The sequence below is a fragment of the Apodemus sylvaticus genome, chromosome 2 (genome assembly GCF_947179515.1).
Source record: "Apodemus sylvaticus chromosome 2, mApoSyl1.1, whole genome shotgun sequence".
Classification (NCBI taxonomy): Eukaryota; Metazoa; Chordata; class Mammalia; order Rodentia; family Muridae; genus Apodemus; species Apodemus sylvaticus.
The window spans coordinates 41430390-41448188 of NC_067473.1; the positions used below are offsets into that span (position 1 = coordinate 41430390).

The 17799-nt window shown below is 39.3% G+C and overlaps 1 protein-coding gene across 1 annotated transcript in view; it reads left to right on the forward strand.

Annotated features, from left to right (window-relative positions):
* Capza2 (capping actin protein of muscle Z-line subunit alpha 2) overlaps nt 1-10225 on the forward strand; it is a 32013-nt gene extending 21788 nt beyond the window's left edge. Inside the window, exons 7-10 of the mRNA XM_052173269.1 lie at nt 2167-2245; nt 5454-5525; nt 8461-8523; nt 8732-10225. Of these exons, the coding sequence (XP_052029229.1) occupies nt 2167-2245; nt 5454-5525; nt 8461-8523; nt 8732-8872 (355 nt within the window). The 3' untranslated portion in view covers nt 8873-10225. The remainder of the gene's footprint in view (nt 1-2166; nt 2246-5453; nt 5526-8460; nt 8524-8731) is intronic.
* The last annotated feature ends 7574 nt before the right edge of the window (nt 10226-17799 follow it).

Sequence of the window (17799 nt, forward strand, 5' to 3'; positions counted from 1 at the left end):
GCCATGAAAGTACAAAGAAACAATCTCAAAATACCTCAGTATAGCCTCTCTCTGCCTTACAGTCCAGTCTACGTAGCTACATCATATTATCATACATCAACTGACCTCCCAAAGTATGATACTAAATTCTTTTTTTTTTTTGTCTTTTTTTTTTATTTGATATAATTTATTTACATTTCAAATGATTTCCCCTTTTCTAGCCCCCCCCCCACTCCCCGAAAGTCCCGTAAGCCCCCTTCTCTTCCCCTGTCCTCCCTCCCACCCCTTCCCAGTTCCCCGTTCTGGTTTTGCCAAATACTGTTTCACTGAGTCTTTCCAGAACCAGGGACCACTCTTAGGAGAGTTTCTTACACTTCACTTTAAACCATCTCTTCTACTTCTTCATGTCTGGCACTATTAGGAGCTTAATAAATATTAGTTGAAGAAGCATATTTGCAATTACAGAATTAATAACAAAGAGGGATATGGAATATTCATGAAAATTAAAATATGTTGGCCATTTACTCTGTATTGAGCAAAGGGTATATTTACTCAGTATGGTAATGCCTTTCAAAGAACGTTTTGAACCTCTCAACTTGTAATACCATTATGGAATTTATTTTTTCTTTGCACAGTCAATAGCAATGTATATATATATATAATATATATATATATTCCCAGAGTAATGCTTGTATTTTAGTAGTCAGCATTTTCTTGGTGTAATGCCTAAATAAAAGAAATAACTTTTTGGGGGGAAATGTAAAACAAAAATGATGAGATTTAGATTACTTTCCAGCCAAGCGTCTGTGAATGTTCTTAGATAAGCAACTCAGAGACATGTTATTCATTAAGTTATTTTGTATTTCCTTAATAGTTTTCAGGTGATGTGTGTTGACTATAGATGTGAATATTTTGTCATTATATAGATTTTTTTTAAATGGGGTAAGAAGCCCGGAAATAATTTGATAGTAAGCAAGAGTCAAATGATACATTAACTGACTCTTTTTTTTTAAGCCATTAATTTACATATTAGAATGTCATTAATGTACAAAGGAAAAAATGGCTAAAAAGATATTTATGCAAAATTTCAGAAAAACAGAATAAAAACAGAAAACCAGTTGTGTTTTGTTTCCTAATTTTCTACTGTGACTGTGATAATTTGTATACTTGGGCCAATAGCATTTTTGAAAATGGTGCCTTTTGTGTGAAAACTTCAACCTGATATTGGAAAAGGCAACTATATCCAACCCTTTCCAGATAGCAAAACCTAACTAGGATTATTTGTTGTTACTTTGTATCATTTGGCAAATGTTAAACAGCTCCAATTGTATTTGGGGAAACAGCATGCTCGTTCGAACATTCAGTTATTTCTTAAAGAAATCATTTAAGGGTCTCATTTGTTAACTCATGAGGACCTGAGTTTGATCTCCACCAGAAGGGCCTTGGTGCACGCTGAGACTGGGGAGGAATCTGGTGGTGGACCCTTGAGGATCCTTGGGGAGCTGAGTCAGTGAGATGGTGGATGCCTCCCAGGTCCAACCCTGAATGCAGTTGTACCCTCCCTACTCAAACATACAAAAAGAAGTAGTTTAAAACTCTCCCTTACATGTGTGGGTGTAGGAGCACACCTTTACGCCCACGACGAGGGAGGCAGAGGGAGGTGGATTTCTTTGAGTTTGAGGCCAGCCTAGTCACACAATTCCAGGAGAGCCAGACCCTGTCTCAGGTGGGTGTGTTGGGAAGCTGCTGTAGGGACAGTGAGAAGATTGAGCTGCCAAGTCTATGCTCTAAATGTGTTTTCTGGAACACAGACTAGTGAAGCAACTCTTACAGGTTGTCCTCTGACCTCCACAAGCATGAGGTGGCACGGACACACACACACACACACACACACACAAGGATACATACATACATAAATAATTAGTAAGACAATTCTTAGATTATTTAGTTTTGACTTGTATTTTAAGAATTATATTCATTATGTATGTTTTTCTTGGGTAAAATTTTAACGTGTCTTACAACTAAACTTCGAATGAATCTCTTAAATATTTCAGTGGTTATAAAGTCTGTGCCCAGTATCTTTCTTCTGTTCCCATTTACACTGTAGCATTAAGTTTATATCTGAAACAATATTGATTCAAATTATTTTCCCTACCCTTATTTACAGCTGCTGTTTTTATTTTTAAGGAATGGTCGTTGGAGGTCAGAGTGGAAGTTTACAGTCGCTCCTTCCACCACACAGGTGGTTGGCATTTTGAAAATTCAGGTATGAAAAAGAGATTGTTTACTGATCTCTAGATGGTTCTGGGCTAACACATAATTAAGCAGCTTATACTTTCATAATACATATAACCTTTCTAGATTTTCTTTTAGGACAATGAGAAAAACAAGTAGTGCTCTCTTTAAGTCTTTTAAATAACCTGGCATTTCATTCCATACTCATTAAAAGTCCACGAGGATAGCTGACAGTTTCTAAAACAGAGCTAAAATTAGATGTTGCCATTTGGTCTCCTCTTCATACAGTTTGTTCAGCTAAGCATTTGTGTTGAATGTGTTCTGTGATCTGAAATGAGTAGAGCTGTGTGAAACAGACATATACATATCTTACTATATTACATAATGGCTTTAAAATAACTCCTTATGTGAATGAAATGCACTAGAATTGAACACTTTGGTTCTTAGTGTAAATTCCAATGTTTACATAGAACACTTGATACAAGTCAGTGCTTGTTTGCATCCTAATGTACTACGTAAGTCAAAGGAGTGGGCTGGCCAGGCTGTGTGTGGGTTCCCTCGTCATAGTCACGCCAGTGTAAAAATTACTATAAGCTAAAAGCTCAAGGAATAAAAATGAACCCCTGCTGAAGCTATGGTGTCTGGCGTTGGTGTGCTTCCTAGTTTTATATTCTGTTACTGTAATACGTTTTGGTGCCTGTTCATTTAGGGACCAAGACTAGAAGTTGAGAGCATGAAGTTTGAAATCAGGTTTGTGTAACTTCAGGAAGTTTGATCTCCTGTTTATTTCTTTATCTAAAAACTTTGAAACTGTTGAACATTTTAGATTATTTTTTTAGATTATTTCAGAATTAGTTCATGAGTAAAATAGAGCAAGACACAGAGGAGTCAGTGGACTATAGCTGTTGTTCATGTTTTTGCCTTCAGTTTGGCCTCAGGAGCACTGACCTGAACAGTCACATCACTTTGAAAAATGATGCCCTGGTTGGACCACTTTGTCCTAGTTCTGCCTTTGGGGCCTAGCTCTTTTGCAACGTGATTTGTTAAACTAGTTTACTCCCTGTCTTACTTTTCTGTGGCTGTGAAAACAACATCATGACCGAGGAAGGCAGTTGATAGATGGAAATGGTTTTCTGGGCTTAGCAGTGTCAGAGTGTGACTCCATGGCCATCGTGGTGGAGCAGGCAGGCAGCCATGATGCTAGGGTAGAAGAGCTTACGTCCTAATTCATCACCAAAGGCACATAACCTTCAAAGGGTGTCCCCAGTGACACAGTTCCTCCAGCAAGGCCACACCTCTTAATCTCTACAAAAAGTTTCACCAACTAGGGTACAAGCGTTCAAATATATAAGGCCTATTAAGACCTTACTTATTAACACATCACTGTGTTCCCTAATGTATTTTTCACATTGCCTTTACCACAGATAATTCTAAAATTTAAATCTGTATTTTTCACTTTCAAGATTAACATTTTGTGGTCAAACCCAGAAATATTTGCATGACATGCAAGTCCCAAAAATACCTATGTATTTATTTCTGCAACTATTTCATTCTTCCTGCTTTCTGTGCATTGCAGCTGTAAATATCATAGCCCTTCATTTATCTCAGAGCCCTTTGTATTGCTTGGAGAGACGCTGTTAATGTGCTTATTGGGATATAAGGTCAGGAACTTGGTCTTTTTAAAAAGACATATATCTATAATATATAGAGATACATGTAAATACATATCATAATTACAGTAATGAGTCACTTAATATTTGAGTAAAGTCATTTCTAAGTTTTGGAGAAATGATTGGTAGAATCATTTCCAAAGAAGCAATGCTTGGAGGAGACTTTTAGACCAGTTTTAGACATCTCAGGGTTGGACATCAGTAGAATAACTGACAGTTGTGGTGTGTGTGAAGATACAGTGCAGGAATATATAGTCTCCAAACTTAAGACTGCTAGAGGTCCAAAGATCTAGAAGGTCTAGAGCTCACCATAAAAGTCTGAGCTCAAGATAAAATTGGTATTCCAAGCTTCTGGGCTAATATCCACTTATTAGTGAGTGCATACCATGTGTGTTCTTTTGTGATTGGGTTACCTCACTCAAGATGATACTTTCCAATTCCATCCATTTGTCTAAGAATTTCATGAATTCATTGTTTTTAGCTGAACAGTACTCCATTGTGTATATATACCACATTTTCTGTATCCATTCCTCCTTTGAGGGACATCTGGGTTCTTTCCAGCTTCTGACTATTATAAATAAGACTGCTGTGAACATAGTGGAGCATGTGCTCTTATTGCATGCTGGAGAATCCTCTGAGTATATTCCCAGGAGTGGTATAACAGGGTCCTTCGGTAGTATCATGCCCAGTTTTCTGAGGAACCGCCAAACTGATTTCCAAAGTGCTTGTACCAGCTTGCAATCCCACCAGCAGTGGAGGAGTGCCCAAGACACAATTCACATATCAAATGATGCCCAAGAAGGAGGAAGAACAAAGTATGGATACTCTGGTCCTCTGTAAAAAGGGGAGCAAAATACCCACAGAAGGAGATACAAAGACAAAGGGTCTGAGGGAAAGACCATCCAGAGACTACCCCACCCAGGGATCCATTCCATATACAGTTGCAAAACCCAGACACTATTGTGGATGCCCACAAGTACTGGCTGACTGGAGCCGGATATAGCTGTCACCTGGGAGGCTCTGCCAGTGTATGAGAAATACAGAGAGGATACTCAGCCAGCCATTGAACTGAGCACAGGGTCCCCAGTGGAAAGGCTAGAGGAAGGACCCAAGGAGCTGAAGGGATTTGCAGAGCCACAGGAGAAACAACAATATGAGTCACCCAGTACTCTCAGAGCTCCCAGGGACAACACCATCAACCAGATAGTACACATGGAGTTACCCATGGCTCCAGACAGAGGATGTCCTTGTTAGACACCCAGGCAGCAGAGGATGGCCTTGTTAGACACCAAAGGAAGGAGAGGCCCTTGGTCCTGGAAAGATTTGATGACGTAGTATAAAGGGATACCAGGACAGAGAAGTGGGAGAGGGTTGATTGGGGAAGGGGAGATGGATTATGAGATTTTCAGGGAGGGCGGGAACTAGGAAAGGGAACAACATTTGAAAGGTAAATAAAGAATATATCTAATTAAAAAAAAGATAAAATTGGTAGTAATGTTTGTTGATGTAAGACAGGGTACCCTGGAAACATTCCTGTAATGTTCTTGCTTTATTTTCTTTCTCTAACAGGTTCATTATTATGAAGATGGTAATGTTCAGCTAGTGAGTCATAAAGATATACAAGATTCCCTCACAGTATCTGTAAGTAGTTCCTCAATGAACATAAAATAACAATGTTTTTGTAAAACAGCAACTTTATAGTTGACTTTTAGTGATATTTTTCCTTCAGATTAAAGAGTTTTCAAGTAAAGTTGGTAAGGAATTGCAATTCTGTGCATTTTGGACAGCTTTAAGAAGTAATTCACATTCAATTCATGCTTTTAAAGAATAATGTTTGAGGGTATTGTGTTTTTGTAACAGATCTTACCATCTACTTTCTGACAAGATGGATTTGTCTGCTAGGAACAGTTCAGATGACTAATCAATAGTGTGTTTTGGTACTGGCTTTTCCATTTAATAATTTTGACCATTGACTTCTGTTAATAGTTTTAATCCCTTTTGTTGCCCAGTAATATTCCATTTTGTGATTTTATACCTTCATCTACCCACCAGCTACCAGAGCTATTCTGTTCTCTAGATTGTTTTGTACATTCATGTACTATTTCTGTGTAGACCTTTTTAATTTTTTGTTGTTGTCATGCATACTAATAGTTGTTATCTATAGGAATTGATTCATGTAGTATGTTTGGTATTTTGAATTATTATCATATTGTTTCCCAGAATGACTATCACTTTAGAGTTTTAGTATTAATAGCAGGAGATGAAGGCTCCATATTTTCCATATCCTTACTAAAAATTGATGTTTTGATTGCAGCTCTTTGTCTTAGGTTTATTTGCTCCCGTGATAAAATACCATGACCAAAAAGCAACCTGGAGAGAAAAGGGTTTATTTCATCTTGTATTTTATAGTCCTTCCATCTTAAGTTCTTTTCTGCATCTGATAAAACACATGACTCAGGCCACTTACGGACTGAAGAGTTTAGGTGGGGCTTCCCCTTACAGAGGGATAGGACTCCCTCACTCTCATGGCAGAAGGCAGCAGGCGTGGTAGGGATGGCCCTGGAGCAGCCGCTGAGAGGACACACTTGTGCACCAATAGGAAGAAAGCACACTGGTGATGGCACCTGTCCTTTGAGCCCTCAGAGCTGACTCCCAGTGACACACTTTTCCCAGTAAGAGCAGACCTCCTAATCTTCCCAAACAACCCCCAGCTAAGGACCAAGTACTCAAACATGAGCCTGGGAGGGCCCTTCTTACTTCAGCCACCACAGCATCACTGAGAGAACTGAAGGCAGGAGTTCAGAGCCGTAACTGGTACTGAGGCAGACATGGAGGAATGCCGCTGGCCGACTTACTTGCTTCCTTGGCCTCTCCCGCGCCAGCTTGCTTCTTTATTTAGCTCAGGAACACATGCCCAGGGGCACTGCACACAGTGGGCAGGTCCTGCCCACAGTAGTCTTGATAATCAAGAAAATGCCCCAGAGGCATATCCAAGGGCTGATCAGAAGCAGTTCTCAGTGAGTTCCCTCTTCCCAATTGAATCCAGTTGTATCAAGTCTGTTTTCCATCTATTTCTCCTTTTTATTTTTTAAATTTCCTTAGTCTTATGTGTATGTGTTTTGCTGGTATGCATGCCTATGTGCAGCGTGCGTACATTGTCCTGTACAGAGCACAGAGGGCCTTGGATCCCCTGGAACTGGAGTTACATGGTTGTTGAGTGCCTACCATAAGTGTGCTGGGACTAGAGCCCACATTCTCTGGAGCCAAGCTGAGCCATCTCTCCAGCCCCTATTGGCAATTTCTTTCTTTCTTTCTTTCTTTCTTTCTTTCTTTCTTTCTTTCTTTCTTTCTTTCTTTCTTTCTTTCTTTCTTTCTTTCTTTCTGTCTGTCTTTCTTTCTTTCTTTCTTTCTTTCTTTCAATTCGATATATTCTTTATTTACATTTCAAGTGATTTCCCCTTTCCTGGATTCCCCCTTCCCGAAAGTCCCATAAGCCCTCTTCCCTCCCCCTGTTCCCCAATCTACCCCCTCCTGCTTCCCTGTCCTGGTATCCCCTACACTGCTGCACTGAGCTTTTCCAGGACCAGGGGCCACTCCTTCCTTCTTCTTGGGCATCATTTGATATGTGGATTATGTCTTGGGTATTCCAAGCTTCTAGGCTAATATCCACTTATCCATGAGTGCATACCATGAGTGTTCTTTTGAGACTGAGTTACCTCACTTAGGATGATGTTGTCCAGATCCATCCATTTGTCTAAAAATTTCATGAATTCATTGTTTCTAATGGCTGAATAGTACTCCATTGTGTATATATACCACATTTTCTGTATCCATTCCTCCGCTGAGGGACATCTGGGTTCTTTCCAGCTTCTGGCTATTATAAATATGGCTACTATGAACATAGTGGAGCATGTATCCTTATTACACGCCGGGGAATCCTCTGGGTATATGCCCAGGAGTGGTATAGCGGGGTCCTCCAGAAGTATCATTTCCCTGTTTTCTGAGGAACCGCCAGACTGATTTCCTGAGTACCAACTTGCAACCCTTTCTCCACATTCTCACCAGCACCTGTTTTCTCCTGAGTTTCGATCTTAGCCATTCTGACTGGTGTGAAGTAAAATCTCAGGGTTGTTTTGATTTGCATTCCCCTGGTGACTAAGGATGTTGAACATTTCTTTAGGTTATTGGCAATTTCTTAATTGTTTATTTGTACTTTTACTATATTCTGGATCATGTAATTTGTAAATAATTTCACATTTTTTTGTGTTTTTTTTGGGTTTTTTTATTTCTGTTTTTTGACACAAAGTTTCGTTATAACCTCCTTGTTGGTTATCCTGGAACTTGCTTTGTAGACCAGGCTGGCCTCCAACTCAAACTTGCCTCCCATGTGCTGGTGGGATTAAAGGCATGCACCACCATGCCTAGCTGCAGTAATAGCTACATGGCTTTAAAAACAGTGGGTTAGTGGTAGAATGCTTTTCTAACATGTACAAGTCCTTAGTTTAATCCTAGCACTGGAGAAAAGAACTGTAGGCTTAATTTTCTTATTTTATTTTATTTTTTACTTTTATTTCAGAATGAAGTACAAACAGCAAAAGAATTTATAAAGATTGTAGAAGCTGCAGAAAATGAATACCAGGTATGTTTTCTAAAGTATCTGTGTTCAGTGAGGGGTGGTTCTTGAGTTTGGTAGCTACTTTGAAACAGCTTTTAAGTCCATTTTGTATTCTTCTATTTCACCGTTGAGCAGTGCAATGGGCTGCTTAAAGAGTATTCTTAAAGTAGCCTGTGTTGTGAGTAGTTGTGTTCTCCATTTACTTTAAACGTCTAACCACTGTGTTTTGTAGACTGCCATCAGTGAGAATTATCAGACGATGTCGGACACTACCTTCAAAGCCTTACGTCGACAGTTGCCAGTGACACGTACTAAGATCGACTGGAACAAGATCCTTAGCTACAAGATTGGCAAAGAGATGCAGAATGCATAAATGAAAATTGCATGAGCAGATTGTTTTAGTGTCTTCGCGTTACAAAAATTATTGCAAAAGTATTCTGAGCTGTCAGCTGCCCGGTGAGGTGGGCTGTTGCATCTAAGATCACTGTAATTAAGTAGTGTGGTTAGAACACAGAGCTTAGCTAATAACCTTGTCCCATTTCCTTTGTTCAGAGGGTTGGATATGAGTTTAGATAAGTGTCTTACTCTGGTCCTCCTTTCCAAGTATCTCTCTCTGTCCCTTCTCCTACAGTGAAGAGGTGATCCCTCTGGATCATGTCTCAAAAAGTACCTTATTTACTGTAACCCCAAAGTTGTCTTTGGCTTAATGAAAGGGGCAACTTTTGATGTTAGCCCAGGTATTTTTAGTGGGGTCAGTAATGGGCACGCTAGTTAAGGTGGTTGATGGACTTAGCCATATATGCTGCTAAAGAAATTGTCTGCCTTTTCCTTTCACCTCTTCTAGCATGGACAATGGAGATTAGAGGGGGAGCATTTTCTATACCAGTTGCGTTAAACCTTCTCAGTAAGGTTATTTAGCTAGCCTAGTGTCTAACTAAACTTTTTTAAAACAAGGCCAAGGTCTGTTGCTGTTTTGAGATTCTGAAATTAAATGAGAATACTTATTTCAGAAATGCATTTAATGCTTTTTTTCTTGTGACAGTTATGCAAATTAGCTTGAATTCCATATGTTCCTGAGTTATTTTTATCACAAAGCCACAAGTGTATTATAAGGCAGATTGTAATATATATATAATCCTGAACTCATGAACATGTCTCAGTTGATTCTCCCTCCCCTTGGATTGAAAACTGAATTTCATTGTGACATTAAAATGGCAAAATTTGGTATTTATTTGAGTAAAAAAAAAAAATAATCACCAGTGAATCATACACTATTTTAAAATACTTTCTTTGTATATTGTCATTCTTAACAAGTTGTAACTTAGAACATTTGGGAGTCCACACGGTATGCAACTGTATCTTTTGTTCTCCATTTTCCTATGCATCATAAGCATGTTTGTAATACTTTAAAAATATATCTACTGACACCACGGGAATTCAAGCCTCGGTGAGTGTTAGTATTTACTGTAAGGAGGTGGTGGATTTGTGGTTTCATTCAGCAATTTTGCTCCTTATACTCGAGTGGAATCCATTCCTCACGTACTCCTGCAGACATCTGGGCCTGAATTTTTTTTTTTTTAAACACCACTTTTACTATGTATAATAAAATATTTCATTAGCTTGAATTGTATAGATTTTTAAAAATTCAATGAGAGCATGTTGTTTAATTTCTTTTTAAAATCACTGTTGGGCTTTGAAAGCATTGCAAATATATGACATTGTGACAGTTTTGGCTAATTTTCTCTTTAGTTTTTAAGTCTTGGCATCAGGATTTTTAAGGAAAATGAACTGATAACCTTCTATGTCTAGATTTTTAAAACACATACTTAAATTTTGATGATTCTGAAGTAAATACTAGTTAAGTAATTTGCTAAGTTGAGTGAGTTGAGCTAGCTAGCATGGGTTCATAGCCATGGCAGCTGGTTATTTTGACTTTCTTATCCTGTGGAGCACATCTACTCATTGGACTGAGACCATGTGCAGTTAGAGCACTTCAGTTAATGGAAGACTAATGCTCAAACAGTTGATGTCTTAAAATGGATTCTTGGGAAATTTAGTGGAACATCCAGTTCTTAAACTAAACAAATTTGTATGGATGCCCCTAAACATCTTTGTGACCTGGCAGCATAAGCCATCACCTTCCTCTGGCTTCCATTGTGCTAACTGCTGTCCTCTGACTGGATATGAACACAGAGAGAATGCACAGCTCTGACACCTCGGACTTTACCTGAAGATCAGGGCTTGACTCCTGTGTCCCAAACACTAAAATACCCAGCAGCCCCAGACCTCTTAGGTAGTAAGCTCTAGTGGAAGACTTGTTCTTTGCAAATATACTACAAAATCCAAGTGTTTCTTATGATTCAGTATCACAAGGGGAAGGAAAAAAAAAAAAAAAAAAAACCCTGCCTATATGCACTCACTTTCTCCTCACTTTATATAGGAAAAATGAAATGTGTTGGAAAAAATGCATTCTGTACAGGAAGCTGGGTATGTGGCTCATCCCCATAATCACTGTACTTGGGCAGTTGAGACAGGAGGGAGAGAAATTCAACCAACCCCTTTTAGCTACAAGAGAGGTAGGCTGGGTGGGTTACAGAAGACACTATCTCAAAAAAAAAAAAAAAAAAAAAACCTGGAATATTGGCCAGTTGCTCATTAAGTTTGGTATGTCTTACACCTTTTATTTTTCACTTAAAACTACAGAACATGCTTAATGTTCGAAACTACCTGGATCAAAATATGTATAAAAACTATTCCAGAAAAGTTGGAAATATGCTATAGAATGAACTCAGTGGAAAGTTTACTCATGCTGAACTCATTGTGGTAGCATGCTAGCATCAGTCTAATCAGAGCACCTGCAAAATGGTGGCAGAAAGACCAAGAGTTTTAGACCAGCCTTGACTACATAACAAGTGTAAGGTCAGCCTAGATAGACTACATAAGACCTTGTCTCAGAAGGGAAAGTAATGAGACATAGTCCACATGTTTAATCCTAGCACTGCAGAAGCCTAGAAGCTGGATCTCTGAGAAGGCAGCCTGACCTGCTATACATTCTGAGTTCCAGGCCAGCCAGGAATACATAAGATAAAATTTTCTGTTACAGGAATTATTATTATATTAAGGTATAAACTTAAGTATAACAAAAAAAGAAAAAAAAGAGGAAGAACTGGCAAAATCTTCCAGTAAGTTAAAAACAAAATACTTTTAATATGCTAATAACCAAAGAGCTCTACTACTTTGTGATTGGAATGCAGTGAGTATTCTTTGTTAGGAAATCTATTCAAGTATCAAATTGCATTAGCATTTTAGGTAGGAAAAAACAGGATAATTTATAAATGTCACTTGCATATAGTAAAACTTAGTGCCAGTCCTGATTCTCAAGGCAATGTGTTGAGGCAATACAATAGTCAGAGGTAAGAAGCTTGATTGGAGACATACTTTATATCATATACCAAGTTAAGATGGTGTCAAAAATCTTAAATTATCGTTTGTTTCAAATCAGTTAGAGTGGTTTAATAATTTTAGGTAAAGCTCAGAATCCATATAATAAAAAAATATTTTGGCTTCATAAAAATCAAAGTTTCTTCCATGGCTTAACAAAGTCAGAAAATAAATTAACTGCAGAAGAAAATATTTGTAACTTAATAGCAATACCAAACTATCAAATGCCAAACAAGTCCCTGTGACACAAGATTGAAGTTTCTCTGACACCTGAATCTCTTACCTGGAGAATCTTACAAGTCTTCAGCTAACTGGACTTTACCAAGAAATAAACACTTCTCGTTTAGCTACTGCTATTTAGGGATGGTTTATTTTTCCATGATTTCTGCCTTTCATTCCATGAAGAACTTGGTACCAGAAGTGGGGTCTGGGAGACAAGAAACCATGGCATGGAATCAAATATTTTAAGGATTGACATATGCCAACCAGTTACTTAAACATGTCCCCAAAGCTACTGAACCTGGCTGTTAGGACTGCTCATTCTCTCCCTTGTAACTTACAACTTTCACATCCAAAGTGATAACCATCAATAACACATAATACTGAAGGGAATAAACATTGTCTCAGTTTTCTGTTGTCATGTAACAAGTAACCACAATATTAGTGACCTGGGACGAGTTTAACATTTCCATTGATCCAGGTGTCTGGTGTTAGCAGGATTCCCTATTTTGTGGTGTGTCTAGACTGGAATTTAGGGGCTACATTCTCATCTGAGACTTGGATTCTTCTTACAAGTTCACATGATTGTTGTCAAAATTGAATCCCTTGGATATTGAATACAGAAATATTGTGACTATCAAACATTATTACCCAACTACAGACTGTATTTTAAATGGGAAAAGCTTTTAACGCTTATCTTGAATTAGCAAAACATCAGTAACTGTGTTGGGGAAGCTGTCAGATGTGGTCACACAAATAAACTACAGTGAATTTTGAAAGCTGAAAGCTGACAATAGCCAGGATTATAATGGACAGTGAAGAGCTCTCCAGGAACAATGAACAATTTCTTCCCAGAGCATAGCTGCTCTATGAAACTAACCGAAGAACTCCATTGATGGAGTAGGGAGACCTTGCTTTAACTGGCATGTACCAATTGTATGTATTTGGCATATATGTCAATACATGTGCATATGCCATGATCAAACCAGGGTAACAGGCATGTCTATCATTTCAAAATTTTTCTGTTCTAAGGACATTTAAAATTATCCTGCCATCTGTTTATGGCCAAGGTATTTGTAAATCTAGTTTGAGTCTGAGTCATTTCTGGGAGAATGGGGCTGTGAGGAAGAACCAGTCCTAACCTCTACAGTCTTAAAAATAGAATCTCACTTTCACACCAACCATCTCATCGGATAATTAAGAAAAAATATACCGAATGGCCATTAAGACATAGGTGAATCAAATGATGGACATTTTAGAATTCATAAGCTTTATTCAGTGAACAACCTTCAAAAACAGAAAGGAAAAAGGTAGAAAAGGATTTTGTCTTCTCTCAAGGCATTTACTATTAAAAAACAAACAACTGTCTTCTAGTAACGTCAGAAGCTTCAACCATAAATTCTCAGCAGCATGACTGTGTAAACATGAGTCAAACAAGAATAGCAGACATGGTGAAGGAAGAGACCACATGGCATCAACCCCACGTGAAGAACTCTTGGGGAATGCTGAGAGTGGGAGAAATAGTCTTCCCTGGGGAAGAATACACCGATTTGGCTATCGAAAACCAAGTGGTCAGATTTGAAGACATACATTCAAGTAATATTACAGAGACTGAGCAAGTTATACTTTAGGCTACCTATGCATATTCTTATACATATATACATTAATAAAAACAGGGCATTAATTTGAAATAGAAAACAAGGAGAAGTAGACGGGAAGGTTTGTAGGTAGGAAAGGGAAGAAATGGTGCAATCATTGTATAATCTCAAAAGTAAAATCGATTTTTAAAAAATGATTTTGCCCGGAGAAAGAGACTACAAGAGTATGGTCAGAGGGTAACTTGCTGGATGTGGGATACCTACAGAACTTCCTGGTAGTTCTGGTCTCTCCTGCCACGTGGGTTTGGGGGATTGAACTCGGGTGGTAAGAACCGTTCCTCATGGAGTCATTTGGCAGGTCGCACTGAACGTCTTTAATTATGGAAACTGTTAGTGTTCGTGGTGGTTTGAATGGAGATGACCCCCATAAGGTTGCATGTGTAAGTGCTTGGTCTGGTTACCAAGTTAGTGGAACTGTTTGGGAAGAATTAGATATGGCTTTGTTGGAAGAGGTGTTAACACTGGAGGTCAACTTTTAGGTCTCAAAAGCCCACACTAGGCCCAGTCTCTCCCTTCTCTCCTCCTCCTTCTCGTCCTCTTCCTCCTTCTGTTCCTCCTCTTCCTCCCCCCCTCCTTCTTTTCCTCCTCTTCTTTTTCTTCCTCCCCCTCCTCCTCTCCTTCCCCCTCCTCCTCTTCCCCCTCCTCCTCTTCCCCCTCCTCTTCCTCTTCCTCTTCCTCCTCTTCCTCATCTTTCTTCTTCTCTATCCTCGTCTTCCTACCCCTCCTTCTCCCCTCCCTCCCTCTCTCTACCTCCTACCTATGGATCAGACATAAAGATCTAAGGTACTGTTTCATTGATGTGCCTGTCTGCTGCCAGTCATGATGGTCATGAACTAAGCCTCTAAGACTGTCAGCAAACATGCAAATAAATACTTTCTTTCCTAGCAATTCTCTTGGTCAAGACCCAGCAATAATATATTCTGCAGCACATTCACTGAAGCCATTATCAGCTGCACATTTTTTCCTTTTCTGCTTCTTATCTATTTTATGTTTTGTCGTTTATATCACTAGAGACGTCGTTAACGGCTTCGCTAAGTGTTTCAATGCTCTGCATAATAGGGAAAGTGATCCTAAGCATGCCCTTGAGCGGGGTCATGAGACAGTGCTGACATTTTCAGCAAGGAAATGAATCTCATGCAATTCTTGAAAGCTTCCAGCAGGTGGCACTGTCTTCTTTCCAGGCTGATCAGACCTGAGCACGGTTGACTGAGGACGCCCTGCCAGGAAGGTCTGTAGGTATCCCACATCCAGAATACCTGAGCTCCTTGAAACTTGGCTGTTGTTCAGCAGAAGGACGGTGCAAAAGCTTCCCCCCCCCCCACAGCAGCTGGAGAGAAGGTCCTTAAGATATGGAACTATCTACAAATACCTCTACAAATATTGGTAGAAAGTTTGAAAATATGGTTTTAGCTGTTTTGAAGTTATTCTTTATTTAAGAACTTACAATCCCTCTTGTCAAAAAAAATGCATTCATGTATGTATATACTTCCCCCTTCTTCCTCTTTGTTTTTTGTTTGTTTGTTTTATAATACATACTCACCCTTTCTATACTTGGCTTCCATGGGCTTCACATTCCAATGTTCCTAACCTCAGTCATTTTCAAACATTTATGGGAGGAAGTTTAGCACATCTACACTGTGAAATTTTGACTTACTTAACAAAGTCTTTCCAAGTAAGGGTGTTCATTCTAGGGAAGAGAGAGACACGGAACATGTCAATATTACAATGTCAGAAAGATCTGAGGATGTGGCTCAGTTACAAAGCTCTTGTCCGGCATGCCTAAAACCCTGGGTGTGGTTCCCAACAAAGCTAACAGCAGGGCATGGTGGTACACACCTATCTGCAGGCACTCGTGGTGGAAGATGAAAGATCAGTGAGTTCACATTCATTTCTTGCTACATAGATAGCTGTACAGAGCCATATTGGGGCAGTCTTGCACTTGGTCAGAGTTTGACTTTGGTCAAGGTTAACTTCTCCCAGTTAGCCAGGATCCTGCTCCACCTAGGGTGGAGTGCACGTAGTAAAGGTCAAGTTCATTGTTCCTCCAGGTATAGGAATTCCTGAATTAAACAGGTGACCCACCCAGCTGCCGGAGCAGTCAAGACGAAGACCTCCAAGAGAAGCTAGACAACTTCCACCGGAACTCAGCCTGGAGTCTGGGGGGAAGGGTTTGCCCGAACTGTTAAAAGGTCCGGCGCCATTAAAGTTTACGGCTTTGATCAGTGAACATTGACTTAGCCGTACTTTTCGCCGCTCTTCCCTATGACCCCAAAATTCTCTCAACAGGTAACCCAGTTTACATGTAGCTGCTGGCGGCTACATAGTGGCGCCTGAACGTGGGGCGACCTGGCACGAGAGAATTCCTGAGGTGGCCCTATCCAGCGAAGCTTCGCAAAAAAAAAAAAAGGTGAAAATTAATGGTGTCCGCACGGTAAGCAACATAGAGGGCAAAACTAGCGCTAGTGAATTCGTGTCTATGGTTGTGAGTGCAGGAATGGATACAGTTTTTCAAGCATACTGCGTGGACCCAGCGCAGGACTGCTTGGGTTGATAAGATAGGGAAATATGGGGAAGGAATTTGGTAGGCATTTGCCCAAAGCTCGTAAGAGCTGATTTCGGCGAAAAGAAAGGGGTTTTTAAAAATAGGCATATGTCCACAGCTTCTAAGAGCTGTTTAAAGAGGAAAATGGATGCAATTGCTTAACAAGCACGCTTAACTTTCTGTGTATCTTTCCGTGTTTGTCCCGGTGCACCGACTGTCTGTCTATGTGTATGTTTATGTCCTCTCTGTGTCTTTGTGTGAATGACTGTTTCATGTTAAAAAGAAAAAATTGGTAAAGATTACATCTGCTGGTAACCTCTTGAGCTAGCCACAGTTTGTGTGGGGATTGATTCAAAGCCACGCCGCGACAGCGCAGCTCACTCAAGAGGCAAGCGTGGCTGGGGAAAAAGCCGCTCTTAAAAGCCCAGAAACCTCAAGATTTGGGAAGACCTTGGTTTGGCTTGTGAAATTCATGTAGTCGCTTTATACTTGTTTTTAATTGGTTTTAATGATATAAGGCTTTACATTTCTTGACTAAAGAGTTATAAATTAATTGGTTATTATGTAAAAGGTATAGTGTTATTAAGAAAAGGTTAGTTTAAAACTGGTAATTCAGTGTTAGAGCCATCTTAACTAACTACACGTGGCCTAACGCCACTCATGCTTTGTTCTTGTTTATAATTGGATTTAAAGGTATATTTTGCATGTCTTGACTATAGAGTATTGGCTTAAGTCACTGCACATGATTTAAAAGGTATAATGTTATTAACAAAAGTTAGGTTAAGGCTGGTAGTTTAGGGTAGTCCCCATTTTGAACACGTGGCATGATGGTTAAGGCTGGTAGTTTAGGGTAGTCGCCATTTTGAACACGTGGCATGACGATTAAGGCTGGTAGTTTAGGGTAGTCGCCATTTTGAACACCACGTGGCATGACGCAATCCAGGAAATACAGGCCTTTGGGACGCTCCTAAATTGGCATGGCGTTTCATGTGAATCTTGGCCTGGAGATTAGACTTAATGAAGATTAAGATTTAAAATATTGTCTCTTTAATAAGTTACACTGTTATACACTTGAACATAAGAACTGGCATACAAACCTTGTGCTGTAAATATGTGTTTGCCATTGATTTTAAAGAAAATAGATTGTTTAAAATTGAGATTTGCTTCCAAAATTACAATTGTGCTCTAATATTGCAAGAAAACATTGAGTTACAATAAAAATCAGTGTGTCATTGGCTACAGTTTTCAGTTTGCAGGCTCGTAATTAACATTTTGTAATCAAGATAATTTTGAGAGTGATGCAGCTATGGGTTTTAGGGGCCCATTGCCACTTTTCCACAAGTTTATAGGCTACAATGGTAGGAGCAAAATTTAACCCTCCAAGATTAAAAAGGATATCTCTGTAGAAATGTATTTGATATCAAGTAGGTTCCTTTGACC